The sequence below is a fragment of the Petromyzon marinus genome, chromosome 14 (genome assembly GCF_048934315.1).
Source record: "Petromyzon marinus isolate PM22_M1 ecotype Great Lakes invasive population chromosome 14, UKy_Petmar_22M1.pri1.0, whole genome shotgun sequence".
Taxonomy (NCBI): Eukaryota; Metazoa; Chordata; class Hyperoartia; order Petromyzontiformes; family Petromyzontidae; genus Petromyzon; species Petromyzon marinus.
Window position 1 is genome coordinate 12,020,600 of NC_133680.1, and position 26,204 is coordinate 12,046,803.

The 26,204-nt window shown below is 47.6% G+C and overlaps 1 protein-coding gene across 4 annotated transcripts in view; it reads right to left on the reverse strand.

Annotated features, from left to right (window-relative positions):
* LOC116942267 (dynein axonemal heavy chain 3-like) overlaps window positions 1-26,204 on the reverse strand; it is an 859,832-nt gene that overhangs the window by 463,525 nt on the left and 370,103 nt on the right. For all 4 annotated transcript variants that reach the window (XM_032953964.2, XM_032953963.2, XM_032953966.2 and 1 more), the window contains 2 exons: window positions 17,109-17,239; window positions 4,600-4,795 (listed from right to left, as the gene is read on the reverse strand). In XM_032953964.2, the coding sequence (XP_032809855.2) occupies window positions 4,600-4,795; window positions 17,109-17,239 (327 nt within the window). The remainder of the gene's footprint in view (window positions 1-4,599; window positions 4,796-17,108; window positions 17,240-26,204) is intronic.

Genomic DNA, 26,204 nt, shown 5'->3' on the forward strand with positions numbered 1-26,204 from the left:
CGAGGTATTAACGGTGGAGTCTACTGTTGAGAGTTAATAGGACGAGCTAGCTTACATACATCACCGTCTCCCCCAACACTCCCTCCCCCCCGCTAAAATCCCATACTGGGCCCTTGCCATTCGCTTCCCCGACTCCCCCCTCCCACTCCCGGCTCCTATAACTACAACCACCCTTGGAGCTCGCTGGCATTTATGAAAGAGTGAAACCATTTGTAATGCCGTGAATTGGTTTCCAAGCTATTAGCCCAAACCTTTATCTGGTATGAGCAGACCACACACACACACACACAAAGATCTCCCATTTTAGCTTTTCGACTATCACGACAAATGCTGTTTAGCTTGCATTTATTAAAGCTGGCTCTGTACAACATGAAAAATTGGTGAGTCCAACAGCAGACCCAGCCACCTTTGTTCCTCCCCAAGTTCCGAAGTCGACACACCACATCAGGCGCTCTGCTAATGCTGATTCGACCTTGGAAGAGGGCCAGGACAGACTGCGAGAACTGCTCGCCATTGATGGGTGACGCCAGGAATCAAACCCAATTTGCTGGGATCATAGCAAAGTGTGAGGACTGCTACGCCCCCCCACCTCCCCCGTTCCCTTACATCCTCGCAACAGCGGCTTTTGGCTCGCCATCGAACGAAGACGGTCACCGCATCGCGCGCGTTCAGAATGCGCTTCTGCGGCCGTCTGGAACGCTCTTCCTTGCTATAAAAGGAAGCCACTGGAGCTGTGCCCTTTGCAATAATCTAGATTGAAAATGTATTTCTTTACAAGTGCTTTTCGTGTTTAGTTTGCTGTCCTTCCCCCTGCACCTCCAATTAGGACGGTTCGCTACTATTTTAGCCAGTCTATTATGAGAACAGATGATGCTATTAAGTGCGTAAGGCTGTATTAACGTTGGCGTAAAGGAGTGGCGTTGCCAGGATCGTGTATATGTCTGGCAGGTTCTGTTTACACGTTGTTTATTTTGACCACGTTACTGCTCCATGTTGCTGTGAGTCGACATTGGGGTAGCACAGGATGGGTTCACGGGCCAGGGATCCATACCTGCCTGGGTCACGGAGGATCACAGGGGAGTCCGCGAATAATCGCAGCAACATTTACCCAACGCACACACGCAAACTGATGTGAAAGAGCATGCGTTGATTATTGTTAATGGCTCACGGAGGCAGGTTTAGGTGAAACAAAGTCAATAACGAACCGAATATATAATTCAATTTTAGACGACGGACACTTAAATATACACCGTGATAATGTGACTGTCCTCAAACGTTGGTATTCAAATTAATGAAACAACCAATGAGCAAGAGGGCAAGGAACAACAATTGCTATTGCAGTCTGCGTTTCCTCTCTATTTATATTTAGAAATATACTGACGCCTGCCATAGGAATGTGGAATTTAAACCTGGGCCGCGAAAGGAGATGAGCAATGCTCCATTGCTAACGTGTTCACTTTTGCCTCATTTTATATATATATATACGGTACATACATTGTGCACATACATAAGTTGTGTATATACACAAAATGCACCAGCAGATATCAGCCGCAGCAATGCGTGTGTACAGTAAACCAAATCATGCGTTCACATTCAAGTTAATCAGTAATGCAGCCTTGAAGTCTGTTCAAAGCAACGCGCTCAGCATGCATGCGCTCTCGTCGCTGTCGTGTGCAAGAAAACAATTACTTACGTAATGGGAAATAACATAAGAAGGCACCTTTGGGATTCTCTGGGCTGAGTGTTAATGTGCCCAAAGGTCACGGGGACAAAGCCACCTTCAGGATTCTTAACAGTTCAGTGTTCATGCTCAAGGCTCAGAGAACTGCATCGATATTCGTAACATTTTTGGGGATCACTTGGTTTCGGTTGCCCACGACCCAAGCCACCTTGAATGCTAACGATATTGTTGGGTCGCAGGAAGATAAGGAGGGCTGAGCCTTGGTGAGCTATTGGATAGGTGACCAGCAGTGCACACCAGTTGTGCAGACATGGGGCTGCATGCTGCATGATGGCCAAGGGATGGCAGTACAACGATGTGCTCAGTACGCAAGGAACCTTGAGACTCATTGAGGCTTCCCTTCGTAATCCATTGGGATTATTACGTAATGATTATTGTCAATGTCTGAGGCTCACAAAGGCACATTTAAGGTTCAGTGTTCATATCCAAAACTCACAGAGCCACACTGACCTTTGCATGATTCCCAGGTGTCATTATTCATGCCTCGGGACCACAGAGATATCCTGAGACACCTTTAGAATTATCAGCGTCCACAGTTAATGGCGGAGGCCCCGAGAGCCGGACTTCTAAAAGCGGGAACTGTAGGTGAAAGCTCGTAGAAACCAAATGTTAAATAAGGCGCCGATCGGCCTTTTGTTTGCTTTCAGCCTTTTGCCGTGCAGAAAACTCCCGGAGCGTTCCGCTTTGAACTCGAATGCTTTTGAGTCCGCTTTGAAATTCACAGAGTGAGCCACCAAGCGAAAATAACATACGGAGCCAGCACAGGCAGGGCTGGTGCAGTGACTTGTCACTGTGTCTAAATCACCGAAGGCACAGGTGCTGGTAATCCTGTACCGTTACCCAATTTTCAGAGTGTAAACAGACTATCATTATTCAGAGTGTGCTATCTTTCCAGCCATAGGGATGCAGAATTTCCATCAAGAGAGTGGGCCGATGCCCAGGGTGGGCTGATGCCCACCCTCTTGTTCAACTTGAGCAGGGAGATACTTTTGTCTTGAAAAATGGATGCGATGAGGTAATCAATTTGTGTTACTTTGAAAATACCAAACACAAGGTTATTGGGAATTTAAAAAGGGGGGGGGGAATTATTGTGTTGTTAGCTTCCGTTAATGTGAGAACAGAAGTAGGCAATTAATATACAGCGTGCTACAAAGCCCGCAAGCATATTGCAGAGTGCTGTTATTTCCGAGGAAAAAAAAATAACGCTAATTTAAATGTCGACAACATGAATCTGTCCGGCCAGGTGGCGCTGTGGTTTTGATTGCCCGGACAAAAAGCCACGAAGCTTGCGAGTTCAAATCCCAGGCGGCGGATAAACTCACCCTCGCATCCCGGTGAGCTCAACGGAGCGAGCACTAAGTTGTGGGGGTGGTGGTCATCCCTTGGCCCCTGCAAACTGCTGGCATTGCTCATTTGGGCCGGACAGACCCCCAGGGGCTGGACAACGTCGCTACTCCTCAAACCTAGCACGGCTAGCGATGGGAGTACTCTCCCGTCGCATTTTTCTCCGCCGTTATATTTCGGCCACAAGAGCAGCGCCGTGCCGAGAGACGGCGTCCACTTCGATTTGGAAATCCTGCAGACAGCAGTGCGTCAGAGTATTCTCCCATCGCACGGTGGCACAGCAAACACTCCTCAACGAATTGACGTCTTTTTTTATCACAATAGGTGGTAAATGTTCAATGTGCGTTTGCAAAGGGTGTTCAGTGGAATAAAAGCCCAAATGTGTGTTGTCCTCAAAGCAGATATACACGCAGCTGTTTAGTTTAATGTATGTCCTCCCGCGTTTAAGAATTCTGATACTGAGCGGCAACATCAGTCAGAGGCCGGCCCAGGAAAATTACATCACAGTTATACTTCTGATGTCACTTCACTTCAGTTGATCTCTTTAACCACAATTGGGGCCACGCAAACAGCGTTTGTCACTCGAGCCATTGGTATTTGTTGGATGAATAAAACTCGGTGAAAAATACATGTAAATAATTGAATTTGCATTTAGTGGTGAGTGGGCTGATACGAACAGTTCACCGCACTCAGTAAACTTGTATTAATCACGGGCAGCTGAGCCTGGATTCGAACCCAAGTTCTCAACAGTGTGAGGTACGACCCAGCAAGTGCTTGCTCACGCCGCTGCTATTTTTGTTTACGATCAGAGGAAACAAGAAGATGCTCGGTGCAGTCGGCACTTTGCTTCGTTCATCATTTCGTTTTTTTTAATGCTTTGCTTTATGTAACCCCCCCCCCCCCTCCTTTTTAAATGAAAGATGTAACAATAGATTTCTCGCTCTGCTCTCCTTACCCCTTCCCTCTCTCTCTCTCTACCCACCTCTCTCTCTCTCTACCCCCTCTCTTCCTACTCCATGTCGCTCTCTGCTCATGCCACTCCACAAGAGGGAGCTCCGAAGAACCCCAATAGTGGGTACTCTTCCCCACAAGCCAGATGTCTTCGAAAGGATGGGATGCGAGTACCCACACTTTACACCACCGCACTTAACCTACGAGGCGCGGGGGGGGGGGGATTTAAGGAAAAACTTTCCCCGTTGTTTCAGCTGCCGAGGGTTGAACCGGCGACCTCTGGATCGCAAGTTGCAGTGCGTTAACCGCCACTCCGCCACGGCAGCAGCATCGCCGCAGCGTTGCCACCATCGCGATCGCCGTCGTGCTCCCATCACACGCAGGTCGTCGAAACTTGGTGCCCATTGTTTCAACTCCGCGCTCTCGCCTACGCCAAGGTTGCTTTTGATCGCCGAGCGTGGCGTGGCGCCGTGGAGGAAGGGGGGCGGGAGGGGGCGGGAGGTTTGGGTCGGAGCGCGGTGCCGGTGGTAAGTGGTGGGGGGGGGGTGGAAGTGAGGACTCACCTCCTCCAGCAGCGCCCGGACCTGGCGCCCCACGTCGTCGAGCCGGGCGAGGTGCGCGGCGGCTTCGGCGAGGCGGTCCCTGCGCGCGAAGTCCCGCACGGCGCTCGCCACGGCGGCGACGCGCCGCTCCAGCTCCGCTCGCCGCTGCGCCAGCCCCGACACCGCCGCATCGTGCTGCTTCTGCAGCCGCAGCTCGCTGAGCGGCACAGGGCGAGAGAAAGAGAGCGAGCGAGAGAGCGAGGGAGCGAGAGAGAGAGAGAGAGTGGGACGGGAGAGAGAGCGCGTGTGAGTTTGAGGGCGGGGGAAGGAGACCTGCCGGCAGCCGGTTGCGCGATGGAAGAGGAGGTGGGAGGGATGGAGGGGGTGAGAGAAAAGAGGTGCGGGAGCTTGTGAGGATTTTTTTCTTTCTTTCTCGGAGACGCCTGTGGGAAGCACTGAATGGGATTCTAAAGCAGATGGGGTCGTATACACGCCAGGGAGAAGCTGCAGCCTCAGGGGCTCAGGAATGAAAGTGGCTCCTGAATGATCTCAGGCGTGCGCTAAGAAATGCCTTGGCGTTCGAGGCAGAGTGCTCTGCCTCGAACGCAATCAGAAGGTTCCAAGAACACCTCCCGATCGCGATCAACTTAGTGGTCGATAAAAATTAAGCACCACCTTGCGGTAATTCAACGGTGGATTCATTCAACGTATATATTCCCGTGGCGCACACCGTAGGAACGTGATATTTTCACCGCCTGGCATCAACACGGCTGGCTTGAGCAGGAAGCCACTCTTACTTTTCCAACAGGTAACCTCGGGCAGGTTTCACGAGGCCTGTCTTCGGAGAGAGGCGATACTCAGTCGTCTGCATTGCCTCTTGGATACGGGTGAGGCAAAGGACAGCGAATGAACTATTCACACGGTCACTTAACGCTCACGGGTAGACACGATTGCCGATTGTCAGTCTGGCTCTCGCAGCCCCTCGGTGGCTGCGAGGGTTTGGCTGAGAGCGAAGGAGACAGACAGGGTCACAGAGGAGGGAGGCTGCTTCCGAAACACGGCCACTGGGATCGCGCAGGAAGATGTGGGTTATTTTTTTTTCCACGCACGGCTCAATTATTAATCAGGGGGCACCGCGCCAATTAGGGACGCGTATAGCCGACCACGAGGATATGGTCTATGCGGCGTGAAAAAAAAAATCACTGGAAGCGAAGGGTATTTATTAATTCCCACGCACGCATGCATGATAACGGAAGATATCCCTTCGAGCCCAGAACTGCTTGTTCGTGAACGTAACGTTAGCGAGAGCCTATGAAGGGTGACACCCCGCAAGAGGCGGGTGCAACTCATTGTGCCACTCCACCATACAGGACTCATAGCTCATGAAGTCCACTTGGCCGGACAAGGTCAGAGACACAAATGTCTAATGGTGTTGGTGGAAAGCAATTAAACGTGAGCCCTTTTATAGTCGTAGGTTAGCGTAGCGACTGCCGTGTTAACGATGAACCCCACGCCAGACATGGGAAATGTGTAAAATTACAATAGCTACAATGGTGTGATCAACAACGTCTAATGGATATTTTTATGATTACAAATACACGTGTACAGATAAATACGTTCACCTCCAATCTCATTACAAGACAACCACTCTTGACTTCGCACAAAGTGGTACTTGTTGTGCGGACCCAAACACGATAAACGTCAGAGTCCATTCTTTTAGGTCCCGTCTCATAACATATTTATTTTCGCTTGCAAATCCATCTGTGTAGGGTGTTTTTTCCCCTCCCCCTCGCATATATAATGGCCGTTTCAAGTTTTTCTTCGGGCTTTTTTGTCCAGGGTTCTATTCAATTTATTCGAGAAGGGTTTGTTACGGGATGGCTTATATAACATCTGAAGCGCTGCGAGGCCTTGCATGGATGGCGCTGTAGAAACGCAATTCTAGGCCGCTAATTGTATTTATTATTTTACCTCGCATCTCTGAATGGCAGTGGTTGTCATACAGAGAGAGACAATGGGAATGGATAGTTTCCACGATTGGCTCAGGTACCACCGCTGCACAAATATTTTACTGGAAAAATGTGGAGAATAAACACCAACATCCCAAGTGACGATGCCCTTCTCTTAACCTCCGTTTAGCACGGTTGGCTACGTACGGTTCGAAAGAAGTTGAACATACGTACATAACATGCAAGAATATATTTTGATACTGGCAAGAAAGGTCACCATGTTACACGTACATAACACCGGCCACATATTCGTGTTCGTTCAAATCAAAGCAATGCACTGCATTTTTTGGCATCAAAGTGTCTCTCCGTTGTCGCTGCTTTTACTTTAGGATTTGGGGCCCAGCAAAGCGCTGGTTCACACGTGACGCGCCTACCGCCAAGCCAGCTCTGCTCGGAGCGCGCTAACCTTGCTGCTACACAGCGGCAGTGCAGCTACTGTAAAGTTATTTAACTCCAGCACTCGCAAGGTCACTTGTTTGTTGCGGCAATTCCCGAACGCAAAGGGCATTGCCCATGAGCTATCGGCATGCAGAGCAGTCGCCACGGCTGCAGCGGTGGTGCAGTGTCGGCCCTGCGCAGGTGGTGGGCACCATCGACTGTTGTGCATCAACGGGGAACCAAACGAGATTTCCTGAGAACGTATGAATACTTTTCAATGTTTCTGGTTCATCCAGAAAAAGAAAACAAATTCCAGGAGGGTCTTGTATCGGTACGTATGGCCAATTCATTTTTTTTTTTACGTGGGTGAAAAATGAAGAGTTCTTGAAGAAAACCCATACTTGTGGGGGGATATCTGCACGAATGGGTCATTAACCTATTTGCTGTACTGTCATTAGGAAGCCACTGGAGCTATACGCGTTTAAGTCGAGATTGAAAACTCGTTTCTCTAGTGCTGCTGTTCGTGTTTATTTCGTCGTCCATTCCCCGCACCTCTGTCCAGCAAGGTTGGCTACGTACGGTGCAAACGAAGTTCAACATACATGTGCGTACATTCCCAGCCACATCACAATCGCAGTTTGAATGCCATTGTTACTTTTCGTGGTGAGCATGGCCCCGTGGTGTCGATGGAGTGCTCTTGCCAATAGCATCTGGTAACCCAGCAGAATTCATTTAACAAACCTGACTCTGCCGATGAGACCTAAATGGTAAAAACCAGTCCAGCGTTTGCCTGCTTAGACAAAACACTGATGGATAACGCTGACCTGGAAATCCAAGAGGCCAATGGACTAAAACATATTATTATTATTTACATGCACAGACAAGGAATAGAGTTCCGCTTCATTATATATGCATTTTCAACTCCATCGTTTTGTTAATACTGCAACGCATGATGGGATCTGTGTGATCCACAAACCCTGCCGCCGTAGTGTGGGATTACAAATGCCGCGCCACCACGTCTGGCGTAAAGGAGGAATGGGAGTTGTGAATTCCCAATGACTTAGGGCCAGGATAATGCGGCACAGTGTATGTGAGCCTCCTCCCACTGAACACAGCCACAGGTCACGTGAATACAAACTTGCAGTGGCTGGGCGGCTCAGGGACTAATTCCTTTGTTAGACTACTGAGCCAACAGCACTAAAATCTCTGGAATTCCAGACGGTTCCGCGAGATAAAAAAGCACATTGGTGTGTGGCTTTTAATCGCTGTGTTCAGTTTTCCAAAGGCACTCCAACCATCTTCACAGACGGCCGCTATGGAGATGGAGCTATGAAGTTACCTCGTTTTGCAGGAGAAAGATAAACTGTTAAAACATTGCGAGACCGTGAGAGATAGCAATGGCTTGAGGAGACTTTCATTCAGCAGTTGACATATAATGGATAGTGATGGCTGGAGGAACAAGAGGCTCTGACATTTAAATATATATATTTTTTACTGGCTTAGGTGAGTTCTGGAAATGCAACCGAAATAAAGAATGTGTGTAGTTTGGTGATTACATCCTCGTGCCGTGTCTCCAACTGCTGAACAACAGTTTGTAGCTTCATTGGAAATAAATAACGTTTTGTGAAAAAGCGTGATTCTCAGTTGCCCTGCCGCCGTAGCACCGTTCGTGACTTCACTGGGATGTAACTTCCCGCATGACTCACAAAAGATGTTTGGGTCAGGCCACAGAATAATCTGGCAAAATTTCTGCCACAGCCCCCATCCGCTACTTCCTCCACTCCCCGACTAATTCAATTGTCACGTGTGCAAGCGCTTAATTTGATTATTACAATTGTTTCAGCTCACTGGTAAGCTTATCATATCTGATACAGATTTATGCAGTGACTTATTCCAAGGCACTCTGCAACAATTATAAAAATTGCACATACGATGATCGTGGTTGAAATAAAGAGTGGGGTGCTTATTAAAAGTGGTGGGTGGTGTCGCTATGGTTACCGTAAGGATGACAGGTCAGGGTGGTTAAGGAGAAATTCGGGTTGGGGTCGTAATAGGGGTAGTGATAGGCGTTGTGATAGGGATAGTGGTAGTGAAAGAGCTTGGGGTGGGCATAGGGATAGTGAAAGGGGTAGGGGGTTGAGGTAGGGGTTGGGGTTGGCCTGCTCAAATCTGGGGGGCCGGGTCAAGGAGTAGCAGTAGTAGGATGGGCTAGGGGAGAAGAGATGGGGGTTGTTTTTAAGGAAAAAACAGAAGCAGGTCAGTGAGGACGATTGTTTCATGTGCAGTGGGAGTTGCTCCCAGTGAAGGGGAGGAAGAAGGGGACAGGAGAGCGAGAGAGCGAGACTGGGCGCAGGGCGAGGGAGGCGCAGAGAGGGTCGGTCGAGACTGGGAGCGTAGCGGACGGGATGGGACAGAGCAGCGAGAGATGAGAGAAGCAAGAGAAAGAACAATTCTCACGACCCGAATTTAGCAATTAGGTACGCAACATTTCCACTTGAAATCACGCCAAGCGTCATCAGGAAAACCCAGGAGGTTGGAATATCCACGTGGCATGGGTTACACTGGTAAGGTGCTCTTCATCGAGTTCACGTTGTTTGGGTGGTGAAGCGTCCGAGTGGACATCGGGGACACGGTGCCGTCCTTCCCTCGTTGCGGAATCAGAATGTTTCATCGGAGTGGAGCAATCCGATGAGCTATGAAGCTCTTTTCCACGGGTGCCCCAGTAGTTTAAATGCGATCACTGCGCCGCACGGTGACACACAGCAGTCTGCGCGGCCCCGACGCTCAACCCGCGGCCACGCTGGAGCTTGTTCGCGTGCGTTGTTAAGGCGGGAGCGCTCCGCTAGATCACGACGCAAGGGTGCACGGCGGAGGTCACCCCTCGTCGCCCTACGGAGCCCAGTGGCGGAGACGGAAAATCTGAAAAGCCTGAGTGGCGTCGGAGCGCCGTGGAGCCGGCAGCGAGAAATTGGGACGGGGAAACGAGATGTTTTGTAGAAGAAGTAAATTGGCGTGCATTGGAATCGCACTGCGCACGTCGCGCTCAAACAGCTCCTTGCAGCTCACTACGCAATGCACACCTCCCATTGTCTATTGTTTTCTCTCAAAATTCTAAGAAAAGTATGCTGTTAAAGAAACCTATTAACTCTTCCCCCGTTAGACCTCCAAAAGCGCTGTTTGTTGCAGGCTGCTTTGCATTTTGGGCCTTTGGACCCTGTGCTTTGATCAAACGGCATTAATGTGGCGACACAGCCACTTGAGCAGACTATGCATTGGAGCGCTGTCTGGTGGCCAGATGAGAGAGATTCCCTGGACAGACATCAAGCCTTTCAAACGCTGGCATTGTTCCCTGACAAGATGTTGCTCAGTTGTCACTAAGGGTGTCCAGAATGAATGCCTTTCTGCCAGGTGACTTGATTTGATTGGACAAATGGGGTATAAATTGCGACAAAAGGACAAACAAAAAATGCGTGCAGGACTGACTTCGTAAGCGCTGCTTCCACATCGTGAGCTTCACAACATCGTGAGGGATCGTGAACCCAGGGCGGGCAGTAATGAGTCACAAGCTGTGACCGCCGTTTCACAAAACAGCGCGACCCATGTTTTTTTTTTTTGCCCGATGCAACGTGGTGGTTAATTGAAGAGAATGAAAGCCGAGCGTGGCTAAGGATGTTTCTCATGTTATCCGTAACACGAATGATCACACGCACAGGCTTCGAATGTCTAAGGCAGCTCATAGTGACAAATGCCTCGATTTCATCATGATACTATATATATAAAAACATGTCTAATATTTCATTTTTTCACCTTAGAGGCAGTCAAGTCCAACGTTTAAGAATCTACGCTGTAATGATGCACTGGGGTGGTGTTCCATCTCCATTGGCAGCTGGAAGCCACTGGTGGAAATTCCACATTCCCATGACAGGGACCTGTTTAGACTATGCTGGAGGAATGACGAGCTGAGTTGACCTCCAACAGAAATACCAACTTGCAATCTGACACCAACCTACGAAATCTAAATGCTGTCGTAATTATTGAGATAATTCATTATTTGTATTCAGTCTCTCTCTTAGTATGAGATCAAGAGCTCTTAGCCGATATGCTGTGTGCGTGTCATTGCGTGTTTGCTATGTATGCATCAATTAACACCCTGGGCACCATTGCAAATGAGATATTCCACCTCAAGGGATTTACCAGGTGACGTCGTGGTCTTTTCACACACCTTCTGCGAGGATTTTTTTGGAAATGTTGAACAAGACTTACAATGTTTGTCACGCCAACAATGCCGCACATCCCAAATGCCCGATGTGGATGTGTCATTGAAGCAGAAAGCTGTGATCAAATTCTTGGTGGAAGAAAGTGTCAAGGCAGCCAGTGTTTCCAGGAGAGGGCTTGCTGTGTACAGACACACCTGCACGTGCGACGTCATCACAAGGAAGCAGGCCAAACATCTCAAGGAAGCCAAATGGAGGATTGATGATACGTGGGCTCAATTTGGCCAGGAAAATAATGGGGCTTTGTTAAGAATACTGATAGCGTTCTCAGAATTACCCCACCCCTGGAAGTAGCCCAGTCATTCTGGGGTGGATTGTGGAAGACCAAAAATGGCAGTGACCCAAATAATTGTACAGATAACAACAAAAAACTCAACACATTCATCAATAACACTGCATTAAAAGGGCAATGGCCCTCCTTGATGGCACGCGTGCTATGGAGGGACGAAAGTGGAGAGTTATATGTTTGCTTTGCATGCTTGTGCACCGCTGCCAACATCACAAAAATAATTTGCCTGACAACTGCGCAGACTGAAGGAAATCCTTCAGGTGACCAATGTGTTAACGGCGAGACACCACTGACGCAGCGGAGATCGCCGCCCATGCCGCACGCACAGCGTTACCTCAGCCGGAAAACACCGCCGGCCGTGTGTGTTTGCGTACGATGGAGTCTCAAGATGACGGCGAAGCGGCCCGAATGGAGGGCGCGATGAAGGCGGTTGTAAACGCTCCACTTTGAAGGCATTTCCGCACTGACGTGATATTGCGCGGGGGATCGCAACGGAGAAGCCGGCAATAACTCGGCTTGCGGTGAACTTTCCAGGCATGCGCCTCCCGTTAACGCGTTTTGAATCAAGAGGCTCTGATGAATCCGAGTGCTTTTGGGACGTCCCTCAACGCAGGAATCCACAGAGGGCAGAACTCTCGACTCCCCAGATAGGATCTGCAACTTGCCATTATTCTAAATGAAGCATTGCCTCCCCCCGTGTTTACTTACTCTTGCCTACGGCTCGTCATCTACGGAAAGGAGTACGTGGAAGGAGTTGGGTTCAGGGGTGAGCAAAATAGGGGGAAAGAACCGGGCTCACCGATGCTGTCGTGAAAGCAAAAAAAATGAAATCGAGTGCAAATTTGGCGGCAGACGACACGAAGAATAGCCGGCCGTGAGACGAGAGGCAAAATGAACCGCGGAGTGGAGACCGAGAGGGGGGGGAACGAGACTGCAGCAGGAGACGGCCGCAATGAGATGGCGTCGCGGAGTTCGGAGGGCGCTGCTGGCAAGGAGCCATGAAGGAAAGAGAGGAATGGGAGAGGCAGGGGGGGGGGGGGCATTTGACCAGCGGTGGGAAGTTGTAGGCTGACAAGAGCAACGGCAGCAGCAGCGGCGGCGGCGGCAGCTCGCTCGAGAGTGAACCGCAAATGAACCACAACGCCTCGCCCATCTCGTCGAGGAGCATCAACCAGCAGCGGCCTTTGGTGAACCGTCGAACAAAGACGGTCGCCGCATCGCGCGCTCTCAGACGCGTTTCTGAGGCCGTCTGGAACGCTCTTCCTTTCCGATATTAGGTAGCCACTGGAGCTATGCACTTTTAAATCATCATCTAGATTGAATACCTCATTTCTTTAGAACTGCCTTGCGTGTTCAGTTTGTTGTCATTCCCCGCACCTGTGATTATCATGGTTGGCTACATATGGTGTGAAAGAAGTTGAACATACATACATATGAATCGATGTTTCAAATTCAGGCGCTGAACTGTTGTAAGAAATGCAGTCATTAGCATTGTAGTAAATGCATAGTTTTGCACCTTTTTCAAATTACATCACAGTAACTGGAGCCAATTAGACCGTTATTACATAGCTACCTTCATGACTGCCACGGTTGATGTCTGTTGTGACTGTCGCTATTAGCATTACTTCTGTGTATGTATAGATACAGAGAGAGGAGGGCGGGGTCGGTCGGGCGAAATTTCGCATTTTGTTTCTTGTGCATTTATCTGCAGCCTCTTTACAATCTCCTGTTAAAAATCAAAGTCGAGAGCGTTTCCAAAGTCGGTGCGCGCGTCCCGATGCTCCGTCGGCGGCCACTGCTTCGCTGCTACAAAATGCACATATATCCTCATCGCGCATTCCCCACGAGGAGAATGCTCAAACGAAATGGCGAATATTACCCGCGCACGGCTAGCGAAGGCATATGAACCATGCAGCAGCGGAAACAACAAGGGCATGACAAAAGCAATCAATGGGGAATTAAGCGCAATAAAATGTTTGCCAGATGAGATTCGCTTCACCTGATGTGGCCCCTTTCAACTCGTGCCTATGTTTTTTGTTTCTGTGGGTGCACGGCGCTGCGATGACATGCGGCTTCGTGTGGCTCAGCCACACTTCTCGAATTCACGAGAAAAAACCTATCCATTGGCACTGTGACACTGTGCCTCGAAGATTAAAACGGACATGCGATATGGTTAGGCTTTGAGTCTGCGACCGATCTTTTAACATTAGACAAATTATTTGGCGATGCTGTCGCCCGCTGCTGCTGCTGCTGCATTGGTAACGGAGCAACAAGGACAGTTTACAAAAGCCCAAATGCGTTCGTCAATAACGTTGCCATGAAAGGAAAAATATGGACCTCGTGAAAAAGAACCATTGCCTGAAACGTCTACTATTATATGTTTCTTATTCTATTATTCATTTCAAGGCAGTGCTTGTGACAGATGTGTAAAAAAAAAACATTATGCTAATTGGCCCACAAAATAAAGTGGATTGCTATTGTTAAGTTGAATTGTTGAAACTTTTACACGTTAATTGTTGCTGGCGAAAATATTTTAAACGAGGGTCACTTGTCTGAAACTGCGGCAGGACTTCTGCCGGAGTAAAGTTGCGTTTGTCTTTGCAGAATTGGTCAAAACGTTTAATAAAGTACGTGACATTGCACCGTGATTAGTTGCAATAAAACCCTTTACTCGTGGTGCCACCACCATGGGAAGGGCAGGTATGTGCCACGGTGGCGAGATGTTAAATACCTCTCCTGGTATACAGGAGGTTGTGGGTTCTCAGTGGGCTTTACCTGGTAAAATAAAAATAGTCAAACATTTTTTAGTCAAGGGTGCAATGAATGGGAAAGGAGAAAGGAACGGGAAAGAGAAGGGAGGCCGGGACGGAAGTCCCCACGACAGACAAAGAGGGCATAGCTCAAGATTAGCAACAGAAAGAAAGAAGGAGTGCCCGGCAGGAAGGGGAGGAGGGAGAGAAGGAATGACAGGGCCAAGATGTCGGGGACGAGAGGGTGGTGAGGGTGAGAGAGAAGGAAGGAAGGAGCGAGCAGGAGTGAGCTGCACGAATCAGCGTCTGCTTTCACAGGGGGCGGCGGGGAGGGGCTCAGAGTGGGGGTGGCCACACAGATGTCACGTGACTTGCGGGAGGCTTGAACTGATGTAGATATGTAAATGCACTTTGTTTATTTTGGACATAAAATTTTGGCATTTCTTCTGCTCAAGACCTTGCAACTGCTCTTCCGATAGAGTTGAGGCTATGCTCGAACACGTAATATAGGCTTCGAATGGACACACACGTCTATTATCTGCACGAAGGGAGCTGGTTTTTTTTTTACAAATTTGAATGACAGTATAAGTGAAGGTTAGTTACGCTTGCGGAAACGGTTTGTTGATACACCTATTATCCTTTGACCGGTAAGGGCACATAACCTCCAGTTGAAAAACGCCTCTCACTTTGTACTGTGAAGTCTAATGTTAAACTACACCGGGAGGTTTGTGCGGTGAGCCGTGGGTGCTGAGTTGAACCTCAAAGAGCAATGCCCCGTTGTTTACACGCAGATTCTCAAAAGTTTCCTGGCACTCCACTGTGAACTTGAAGTAATTGCGTGAATAACGTTAAGGTGCAGTGCCATTAGTACTCGACAATGCAGCTAAAGGTGACTGCTGAACTCATCAAATCCACAATGAAGCGAGGGAGGGGGGACCCCCATTACATAATTAGCACCTCCGATTAGCACGGTTGGCTACATACGGTGCGAAAGAAGTTCAACGTTCAACAAACACTGCAGTTGAGCAGCGTTTAAATCCCATGATCTGTGACGTATCATCCCCCGTATCGCAGGCAATAGAATTAATGTGGTTTTTACCATTCCTCGTATCCAATGTGCATGCAGCTGAAGGTACAATCCCACGCATGGATTTTAACATAAATCCCAATCCTATTGCTAAACGCAGGCCTGATTAAACTGACAACCCGGTGTGGTAAATATAAAGGTGCAGGGCTGCAGTTGCTTGCTCACTCCACTGCTGGCAGAGAAGCTCCAGGGAGCCCTCCAAACAGGTGCTTGGTCTCCTCTTCCACACTGGTCAGGCATCTTGAAGGTACCCACGTTTAATTCCACCGCACGTGACCAAACCAATTGACGGTGGTGCACTGATTCACACTGCCCGGTGGACGGGGGCGGTGGGAGGGATTTTAGAAGCATGCGCCATTGTCTTAACCGTCGCGCCGGTGAATGTGACCAGTGGTGGTGACCTCTGGATTGCAAGTCCGGTGTGTTGACCATTACACTAGGGCAGCGTCCCTTTGCCACTCAGCAATAACCCCACTGACGCAGCCACACTTACGCTGGGTCTCCCTCGTCCTATGAGTGATGTGGCTCAATGAGCCATTACACATTTAAATGTCGAGGCAAAATAATCCTATTGATATGTTTAAAGAAAAAAAACAGAGTCCCTGGGATATATGTCACGATTAGAACTAATGGATTTAGCATAAAGATACAAATGACGTATAAAGCTGAGAGGCATTCAAATAGATGTTGAAAGATTGACTTATATATGATCAAATGAAGCACATCACGGACACATAATTACAAAAATTGAATTGAATATTAAGCGCGTAAAAACAAATGACAGCCAGGCACGTGAACGAGGAGGGGCAGCCGAGCGAGGCACCTGCAGCGGTGGCTGCTGCTCTGGCTTTGTGCGTGGATGCTGTGCGATCATTCCAGGCCGGCTGGCGCTGCGGAAGTTCGCCCACCTCGATCGGAAGCAACGAGTTGAACTTCCACTTAGGGATTGCCCCTTATGGGGTGTTTAAATGAGTATAATTTTGTGGGATCTCAGCAGTGATTTTTTTTTTACTCACTCAGGAGACTGGTTCCCAGCAGGGGAAAGTGGAATTTTTAACCACTATCTCAGGACCAAAAAAGGGTTGCAATTGAGAGAAGGAATGTGGGAGCAGAGAAGTGAAGGAGACAGTTGAGGTAGGAGAATTGGAAAGAGGAAGGAGGTGGCATAGGTTGGCAAAAGGGGATATTTATAAAGTGATCGTTGCTAAAAGTGACGGGTGAAATAGTGGTGAGAAACTTTTTACCAGAGCCGACGAGGTGGATAGTGTGGCAACGAGAGGGAGATGACATTAGTTGGGAGAGATTGACTTGGAAGTTGCTCGAGATGGAAATAAGACGCAATGCCAAGCTGAATTTTAAAATGACCAGCAATGCTAGGTGGTGAGGATAGACACACGTCCGAGGTGAGATCTGAAAAGTAGGACGCGAAGAGCGGGTTTGGGCGTGGTGAATGGCAGACGACAGAGAGTTTGAGGTTCGTGGCGGGCCGTGGGAGGCGAAGAGAGCGGATGTTCCACAGACGCGAGGAACACGTTGGGAATTTATGGTGGAGAATTTAAAATCGGGTTAAGGGATGACAGCATAGCCACGGCTTCCCTACCGAACGGAGCGAGGAAGTTCGAATGAGGGGTCATAGCCAGGGAGTGTGGGGGGGGGGGGGGACTGCTTTAGAGCTCACAACGTGTGTGCCAAGTGTCATCGCTCGTAACATTCACGGAACACGCCGACAGACACGCTTCTTACCTGTTGCGAATAATTGGCAGGATTCGCACGGGCCACGAGAAGGTATTCCCATTCAGGATGAGGTCCTCTTTTGACAGGTACGTGTAGTCCATCAAGAAAAGGAGGTTGTCAGCTGCGGTCTCTAACCTCTCCTGCCAAAAAACATAAACCAGAGGAGCATTCAAAAGGCGTTGCTGTTCAGTGCGCACACCTCACTAGGAGGAATATATTAACAATAATAGAGAGTGTACGTTGCAGCCGCATGGCACGGAAATAATTTCGAGGTTTTTTTTCACAGCACCATGGAGTGGCAAGAACATCTTTCAGCTTGGAGATTGAAACAAGCCCCCCCCCCCCCCCCCCCCGGCTTGCTCATGAATTATTCACAGGCGGCGCGGGCTCTCGTTGCGCCGTGTGCACTGCAGTGCTGGCGAAAACGGCAACGTCAATTTACACCTTTCAAGTTCCGAAGAGGGCAGCGGTCACTCGCATTTTCATCGGCCGGGCAAACCGTTCCCATGCAGAGTCGGAAGCTACGCCGCTGTTTAGAACTTAGCGCAGCAGAACTGGTCCCGCTAAACAAGCTACCAAAGTGAAAGGCACGGACGGCCCAAGGGCCCCAACGGAGAGGCGTGGTGATCATTTGTGAATGCAACACAGGCACCTGAGTGTCTAATCCCGTCTCGGGATGGCTTCTTATCAAAAGTGTTGTGATATTTACCAAGCGCGTCACGAGTATTTCTTCATATTTTGTATACGTTATTGTTTCGCTTGCTTGCACCTGTAACACTTGGGGTGTGTTGATGATTGAGGCTCATGGCGATGACTTTGGATGAGGCATTGCAGTGTTTTGCAGTTATTGGTAGTGAGACAAGACAATGGGGTTTATAAAAAATAACTCATCGGGGTGGAGTTTGCAGATGTATTTGCACATGCAGTGAGTGGAATGATTTGTGGATTTAGGTGGCGATGCACATAGAGCAGGGGGACATGTGAATGCAGTGCATTGGCGTGGAAGGTGTTTGATGAGCTACGTGCATCAGTTTGGCAGAGCAGGGAGGTCAAGTCTCGCGTTCAGAGATGGGTGTCTGTGTGTAGGCCATAGCGCCGCACTCTCTAGCAAAGTGACAAAAAATAAGCTTCTGAATTCTGAATGGAGGTGTATGCAGAAGATGCCAGGAATATCCACGGCAGGACAGAGTAAGCAACCTGGTCGTGTGGCGTGCAACATGGCAGGAAGAGTGGGTCGCGATCGGTGGGACGCGTGAGCAGTACGGAGGTGGGGGGGGGGGCGTCCCACGGGACAGGCATTGGAGTGGCACTCAGAGGTCGGTAGTCAAGGAGAAGACCTATGATCACGTGGTGGTGGTGGTGGTGGTGATGGTGAGACAGTAAGTGCAGACCCTTCTATGTCAGCAGGTATCGACTTTACAGCAGCTGAGGAGGCCTCACCCGAAGGAAGGAAGTGATGGCAAGGTGTCATGGGATCAACAGTATTGATCATGATGATGACGACGCCTATTTTGTTTATGAGCACGGCCTGACATGTTCCCGTCGCGTCTCGAAGCACGGCCAGTTTTATTGGACTGCTCCGTGAAGCTGCGACGCGTAGTGTGCCCCAAACCACAAACATTGCATTCCACAGCAGTCGGAAGCTGGGCAAGGTTTGCTGATGGGGCTCTGAGCAAGAGTGAGATGGACCGTGTATCCCGTGTCATGGACTCTGTTTTAAATTCATTCTACGATTGGGGGGCCTCTTGGCTTAAAAAAAAAATTAGCTTGGTTTGTGAGTGAGTAAAATCTGTTTGAGTTGGGTATTCATATACTGGATGTGTATTTGCTTACTATGTGTGTATGTTGAACTTATTTTGCGCCGCACGTAGCTAACCATGCCAATCGGAGGTGCGTGGGAAGGACAACAAACTAAACACAAAAAGCAGTTTTAAAGAAATGAGTTTTCAATCTAAATGAGTGTGCAACCGTATGGAACCAGCAGCATACTCGTAAAATATAGTCAACAATTCTCAATTACAACACATTGCCAATATTTATAGTAAAAAAAAAACACTTTGTGCCATCGTTTTTGATAGAATGGTAGCCATTGGTTGTTGCTAGCCAAGGCAAGACATTAATATAAAATCTTCATTATTATCACCAACCACTTCATGTTGTGACTTCCCAACTCACGATGTTCAATTTGCCAAAAGCCTCCATGCGCATTTTAACGTCTCTTCTTCGGGCCACATGCAGGAAACTTATTTGGGAAATACTTATTTTTAGTGCGGTTCCAGCATCGTGACCTTTGTGGAGTGCTCTTTGAGCGACTGACAGTCCTTTATTGCTCCAATCCCAACTTAACGGGTATTCGTGAGCGGAGCTAAACGAATGATGTTAAGTCACGTGCGTATTTGATTTTGACGTCATGTGTGGTTGCACGCGGCAATGTTTTTTTACGGGGTTATTCTGTGACATTGGCTGAGGTCTTTCTACCAGCGCAGCTTGGTGCATTATAAGTTTTATTGACTCCACCAGCTCTGCATGCATGACTGCGGCAGTAAATGCTTTGAGGCCCTTGTGTTAAAAGTGGCGTGCGCGCGTGTTTGTGTGTGGAGAGAAACAATGAAGGCAGGTCTGTTACTGTGAACGGGTCTCTTGATGGTGGAGCCGTACATTAAATCAAACTTATATCGAAGCCAGACACTGGCCAATTTAAATTTCTGCGCATATTTTTTTTTCAGGACCTAAAAAAAGATATATATATCACTTGGCAATTATTCCATTGACATCAGTTACAGATGATCAAAGCGTTGTTTCATCCGTGGAGCACAGCAGCGCCGCAACACCTGGCAGGGAACGCTTCCACGCGAGAGACACCACATGCCGCTGTTGCTTCCGCCTAACGGCGTCGATTCAATGAGGATCCTCCTCCACCGGCACACCGAGGAATTACTGGAGAGCAGTGCGTGACGTAAACACGTGGTCACTCTCAGTGTCGTTTACACTTTAAGAATCTTGCATAGTCTCAGGACAACGATGCCGGTGTGAAGTCCGAAGCTCAAGTTTCAAGTTGCATTTATTAGGTGTGGCCACGTGAGCCATGCGGCTCTTAAGTCGGGTGTAACCGCAACAAACAAAATTTTTAACAACACAACATCTTAAAGCGACAACGCGTAACAGAAACATCCTGGAATAAACCAGCAAATATTCCACACAAAAAAAAAAAACGTATTTAAAACGCTGTGTTTTAAGCAAACTGAGGAAATAACAACGGCTGTGTTTTTTTTTATTTTAGATGCATGTCGAGGCGCAGTGCCCTGAGATGTGTGATGGGAGTTTGATGGTTGAGTCATGAGTGGTATTGTCAAAAGTGTGGTTTCAGGTGCGCCATTATAGTGCCATCTCGTGACATGAGTAGGTTACAATCGCGTTAGGTCCACTGCATTCCGAGCACGATTAGCTACGTAGGATGCGAAGGAAGTTCAACTACATATGGTGTTCCTATGAGCATACTTGTAGACGGAGGGATATCCGAGTGCACATCGGATACACCATCAACAACCGCCATTCGCCGCTAAGTGGCGGTGACGTCACCACGGCGCTTGTGCCAGGCTCAGTGCACGTTGAGGGCCATGTGAAGTGTCGAACGCCCTCTGGCAGGTCACGGGACAGACCCAGGTGCCACGGGTCGACTGACTGAGACGAGTAGCCAATGCACCACCTGTGCCCCCTACTGTGCCAACTTGCTGTGCTTTAGCCACCCGGCGCTCCGCTCGTTGTTGTGAGCGTCGCTCCTCTGCCCTCCGTTGTTGTTGGAGAGCGACTGCCTCCAACTGCCCAGTAGCGTCCATCGCGATCTTGACACCGCTGGTAGCAGTCATCGGCAAATCCACTCAGCTCCACATCCTCTTGTACCACATCACTCTACCATCCCTGCCACCCATTTAGTGCTATGACTGCACCACACAGCTGCAAAGTGAGGTATCTAAGCAGCGTCAACATTGTCCGACAGCCCCAACACTGGCATAGAGTCTGAACACTATCCCACAGCCCCAACTCTGACCGACAGCCCCAACAAGGACCCACAGCCCCAATACTGAACCACAGCCTCAACACTAACCTACAGCCCCAACCAACACTAACCCAGAGCCTGAACACTGACCCACAGCCCCAACCGATACTAACCCACAGCATCAACACTGACCTACAGCCCCAACCGACACTAACCCGCAGCATCAACACTGACCTACAGCCCCAACCTACACTTACCCACAGCATCAACACTGACCCACAGTCCCAACCAACACTAACCCACAACATCAAAACTGACCTACAGTCACAACCAACACTAACCCACAGCATCAACACTAACCCACAGCATAAACACTGACCCACAGCCCCAACCAACACTAACCCACAGCATCAACACTGACCCACAGCCCCAACCAACACTAACCCACAGCATCAACACTGACCCACAGCTCCAACCAACACTAACCCACAGCATCAACACTGACCCACAGCCCCAACCAACACTGACCCACAGCATCAACACTGACCTAGAGTCCCAACCAACACTAACCCACAGCCTCAACACTGACCCACAGCCTCAACCGACACCGACTCACAGCCTCAACACTGGGCCACAGCCCCAACCAACACTAACCCACAGCCTCAACAATGACCTACAGTCCCAACCAAAACTAACCCACAGCATCAACACTGACCTACAGCCTCAACAATGACCCACAGCTTCAACCGACACCGACTCACAGCCTCAACACTGACCCACAGCCTCAACCGACACCGACTCACAGCCTCAACACTAACCCACAGCCTCGAGTTTAACCCACAGCACAAGGTGGTGCCCCCTTGACCAATCATAGTTCACAACTCAAGTAATGGTGGCAAACCATTTTGTGGGCCAGGTGTTGCGACAGAAGCAAACCGGCGGCTTTTGCAATTTATGTAATCACACAAGATGCATTGCCATGGATCAATATTTCTTTGATAACGTAATAAAAGTAACAACTGTTGACATCCAAGGTGCGCCTTCCTGTTTGATAATTAACCATAGCTCATGACCGACATTGTTACATGCTGCCCTGGGCTCACGACATGGTGGTGACAGTACAACAGGAACACTGGGGATGCAGTAAAAATAAATACTTCGTTCAATTAGATAACGGTGAGAGTTTTCACTTTTTCTAACAGAGCAGACGTGTATCAAGGAAGCAATGAAACAATGTGACACAGGTGCATACGGTTCATATATAATTTGAGACAATGCTAAAACAATTCCCCCTATCTGAAGGGGGGGGGGGAAGAGGGGTCCCTGCACGTATTGAAATGAATATGGCACGCATTAATGTATGCTATGCTCTATTTACTCAACGGCGATTTAAGCTGCTGTGTAATCATGGCTAAACGATCAGTATCATCGTATATTATTGTGGTGTCGCGGTCTATTTATTACATTACGCTGAGGAGGAGTGGAGGATCAGTGGTGGCACAAAGGTTAACGCGCCGCGTTTATAGAGCCTAGCCCACTGAGTTTGATTCGTGACCGTGGCTAACATTGCTGGCATCTTAACTAGTCCTGGACCCCCTCTTTATCAACCTGCACTGACCAGCGAGATGAAGTATGGCCTTCATCCAGCAGTGGATTGACAGGGTACGGTAGATTATCATTAAATTAAGAGGCTTGTTGAGAGCCTAACCATTCAGAGAGCCGCAGGAATTAGCGGATCAACAACTTTGATTGCTATCACTCCCACAATCCATTGCGTGTGTGTTTACTGTGAACATGTAAATGCCAGCCCTGAAATTGATTTCATAAGCCAGGTTTTAATTGTAAAATTGGGAACAAGAATGGCAGAGCATTAAAATGCATGAATATTGAAATCTCGTTAATATATTGCATCAGCCTCCAAACAATATCAAAGGAAGATCAAAGGAAGAAGCCGCCATAAAATGGCGGCTTTATTCAGTCTACGGGTTTTTTTTGTTTATTCAGTTTTACATGTATTCATAAAACATGGATTTAAACCTAGAGAAATGTCACTAATCCTCACCTGTAAGAGGTTTACTGCCTGTGCATACATACATACTTAGCAATCACAGTCAATGCATATTTACCCATGGGGGATTAAGGAAAGTTGAATTAAAAAAAAAATCTGAATTTAAATTAAAAGATAATTCCATCACTTATAGGTGTCCAGTGGCTCATGGGCTCAGAGCAATGAGCCAGGACCATTGCAATCCAGGACCATTAAAAATCCAGGACCATTGCAATCCAGGTTCATTGAAATCCAGGACCATTGCAATCCAGGACCATTGTAATCCAGGACCATTGAAATCCAAGGCAATTGAAATCCAGGAGCATTAAAATCTCGGACCATTGAAATCCTGGGTTGAAATCTGGGCAGCCACGCATTATTAAACCAGCTTCTCAGCTATATCAAGCTTGCGAAAAACAAAACACATTAATGTTTACTTTTCAAATAATGTTTACTTTTCAAATTAAGCAAATTCTAGGTCTTTGAACTAAATATGTATCCATTTGACAGCAACGCCGTGCTGCTTTCAAGCACTTCATAAAGCGTTCTGAGACGCAGGGGCATTTAACTGCTAAATTAATGAAAATTATATTCTGTGAAGGTTGCACCATCGGGTGTTGTATAACAGGCCTATTGAGGGGGCAATGTGTTCTCGGGCTATTCTCTAACACGAGTGGATGCACCTCTCACTTGAGAGAGAGCGAGTTCCAAGTAGAAATAGCTTCATCTCATGGCATGATGGCAAAAACACAACTGGAATAAAATTGAGGTTTCAAAGGATAACATAATTTAATTGACTCAATTATTTCAACTTGGCTTGTGTTAAAAAATAATCCAAGTTTCCAGTTGATGCTGTAATCAGCCAGAATGGGGAAGTTGGCTGAGCGGTCAACTCACACTTATGCCTCTAAGTCAGCGGTGGTAATTCCACATTCCAATGTCAAAAGCCACTATTACAATAGGATAACGACTTCTGACTTCCCACAAAGTGATAATTCCGTTGTCAACGAGAGGAATACGATGGAAAGAGTTAACCGCTCCATGGGATTTCCAACTCACAAGTTGAACGTTCTATCAACAGTGCCATCTGTCTGGATATCATATTTACACGTTAATATGAAATACGTTTCAAGCACATGGATACAAAATGTGGACGTTGACAGGCGATTTACCAGATACACGTTTGGAATTGCACGACGAAACGGAAAGAACACATGGAATAAGGAACACATTAGAGCCAACTTATTGAATGACAGAGTAAATGGGCTTGAGCAGGACACATCGTTGCAGGAAGGGGTGTTGGCGGATTAATGAGACTCATGACATAATGGTAGCCAAAATGTGAGGATATGCAGTGACAAGATCAACTCAAGTGCAGATTAAAACTAGATGGATTGTGGCATTGCGAGTCCATTAAGGATGGTAATAGCATGGAGCGGGCATTCATCCAACAGTGGATATATTGTGGCTGGATGATGAAGTTTAAAATATGAAAAGTGGAAGAGGCCAAATGTGTTGTGGATGTGCATCAATATAAAGGTCAGCACTGTGCTCCTCCTTTGCTCGACTGGGTCCATGTTGCAATTTCAACAAGGAATCATTTTGCATTTTAAATTGACATTTAATCAAGTGGGAATTATATCAGTAATTAAAAAAAATGAGATAAGAAATTCAATTTTTCTCATGCCAACATTTTTGATTAACTGTAAATTTACGAATAATGAAAATCCAAAGTTAGATATATTTTTTTTTACCGTGGCTCATACAGTTCTCTTTAACAGTATCCACACAGGGGAGTGTTTAAAAAGAAAGTGGAATTTGTTTCTTAATAGGTAAATGTAATTACGGTATCTCTAGCTACAGCCTCGCTATTCAAGGCGATATGCGGGTCTTTTTTAGTCATCAGTTAAAAAAAAAACCTGGCAAGTCCTGTGAAGCACATAGATTAATTAACAGACAATTCAGTTATCGCATTTTTTATTTATGACAGTCTCTGAAGCGGCAATACATTACATGTACACATACGCATGCACAGATAAATATGCGCGACATACTGAGTATGAATTCAGAAGAAAATATGTATGACCGAGCGAAGGTCAAACAGTTCTGAGAAAGTGAAATTAAAAAGTGCACACAGGCTCGTACTTATTACTGTGCCTTATTTTAAAATAAAGTAATTTTCTATTCATTATCATACCCCAGCATTAAAGCACTTGTTACATTACTGCACAGGCTTAAAAAAAAAACCCATAATCAATGGGCCTGAGTGGTGCTTATCTCCATTTTCGAACCTGAGCCGGTGATGGAAATTGTAACACTTTGATGGCAGGAGTTAGTTTCTCAATGGGACAAAACAATGCCGACTTCCCACCAAAGACAAAAAGGTACTCTCTTTACAATAATCACCTTCGAGGAAATGGACTAAATCGACCCTCGTCTGGAATCTTAACTCACGGACCTTCCGAATGCCGGCGCAACGCAACAACGCCTCCACTCGCCATTAGCATTTCAAATAAGACAGACGCCGAGGCTGTTATTCCCACTCTTTCCCCCCTTCATCCGACTGCGCAGTGGATCCTAAACGAGTCTCAAGAATCATTCTAAGTTAGAAGAACGTTGCTTGAAATTATTGGCCAATTCCTTTCTTTTGTAGAACATTTTTTTGTTTTTACTCATTGGCTCTTTCGGTAAAGTGACGTAGAAAGAAAATCAATTCAATAATAGAATACGACGTTTTGATTGCAACACAAGCAATCGTCATCGGGTAGAACTCAATTTGAGAGGTAGCCAATACACAGACACGGAGACACACACAGACAGACACACAAGCAGAGAGAGACAACACAGAGACACACAGAGAGAGACACAACATAGACACACAGATGACCCAGATGACACTAAAATAATACGCAATTAGATCAACAACCTTCTTGCTGTACTGCCTCCTGCGAGCGTATGTCTCACAAATGCTCCATATTTGTGAGACACGTTCAATTTGTAATTACGTTTCATTGTTGTTATTAATATCCGTGACGTTATCTATGCCAATTCATTTCCTTAA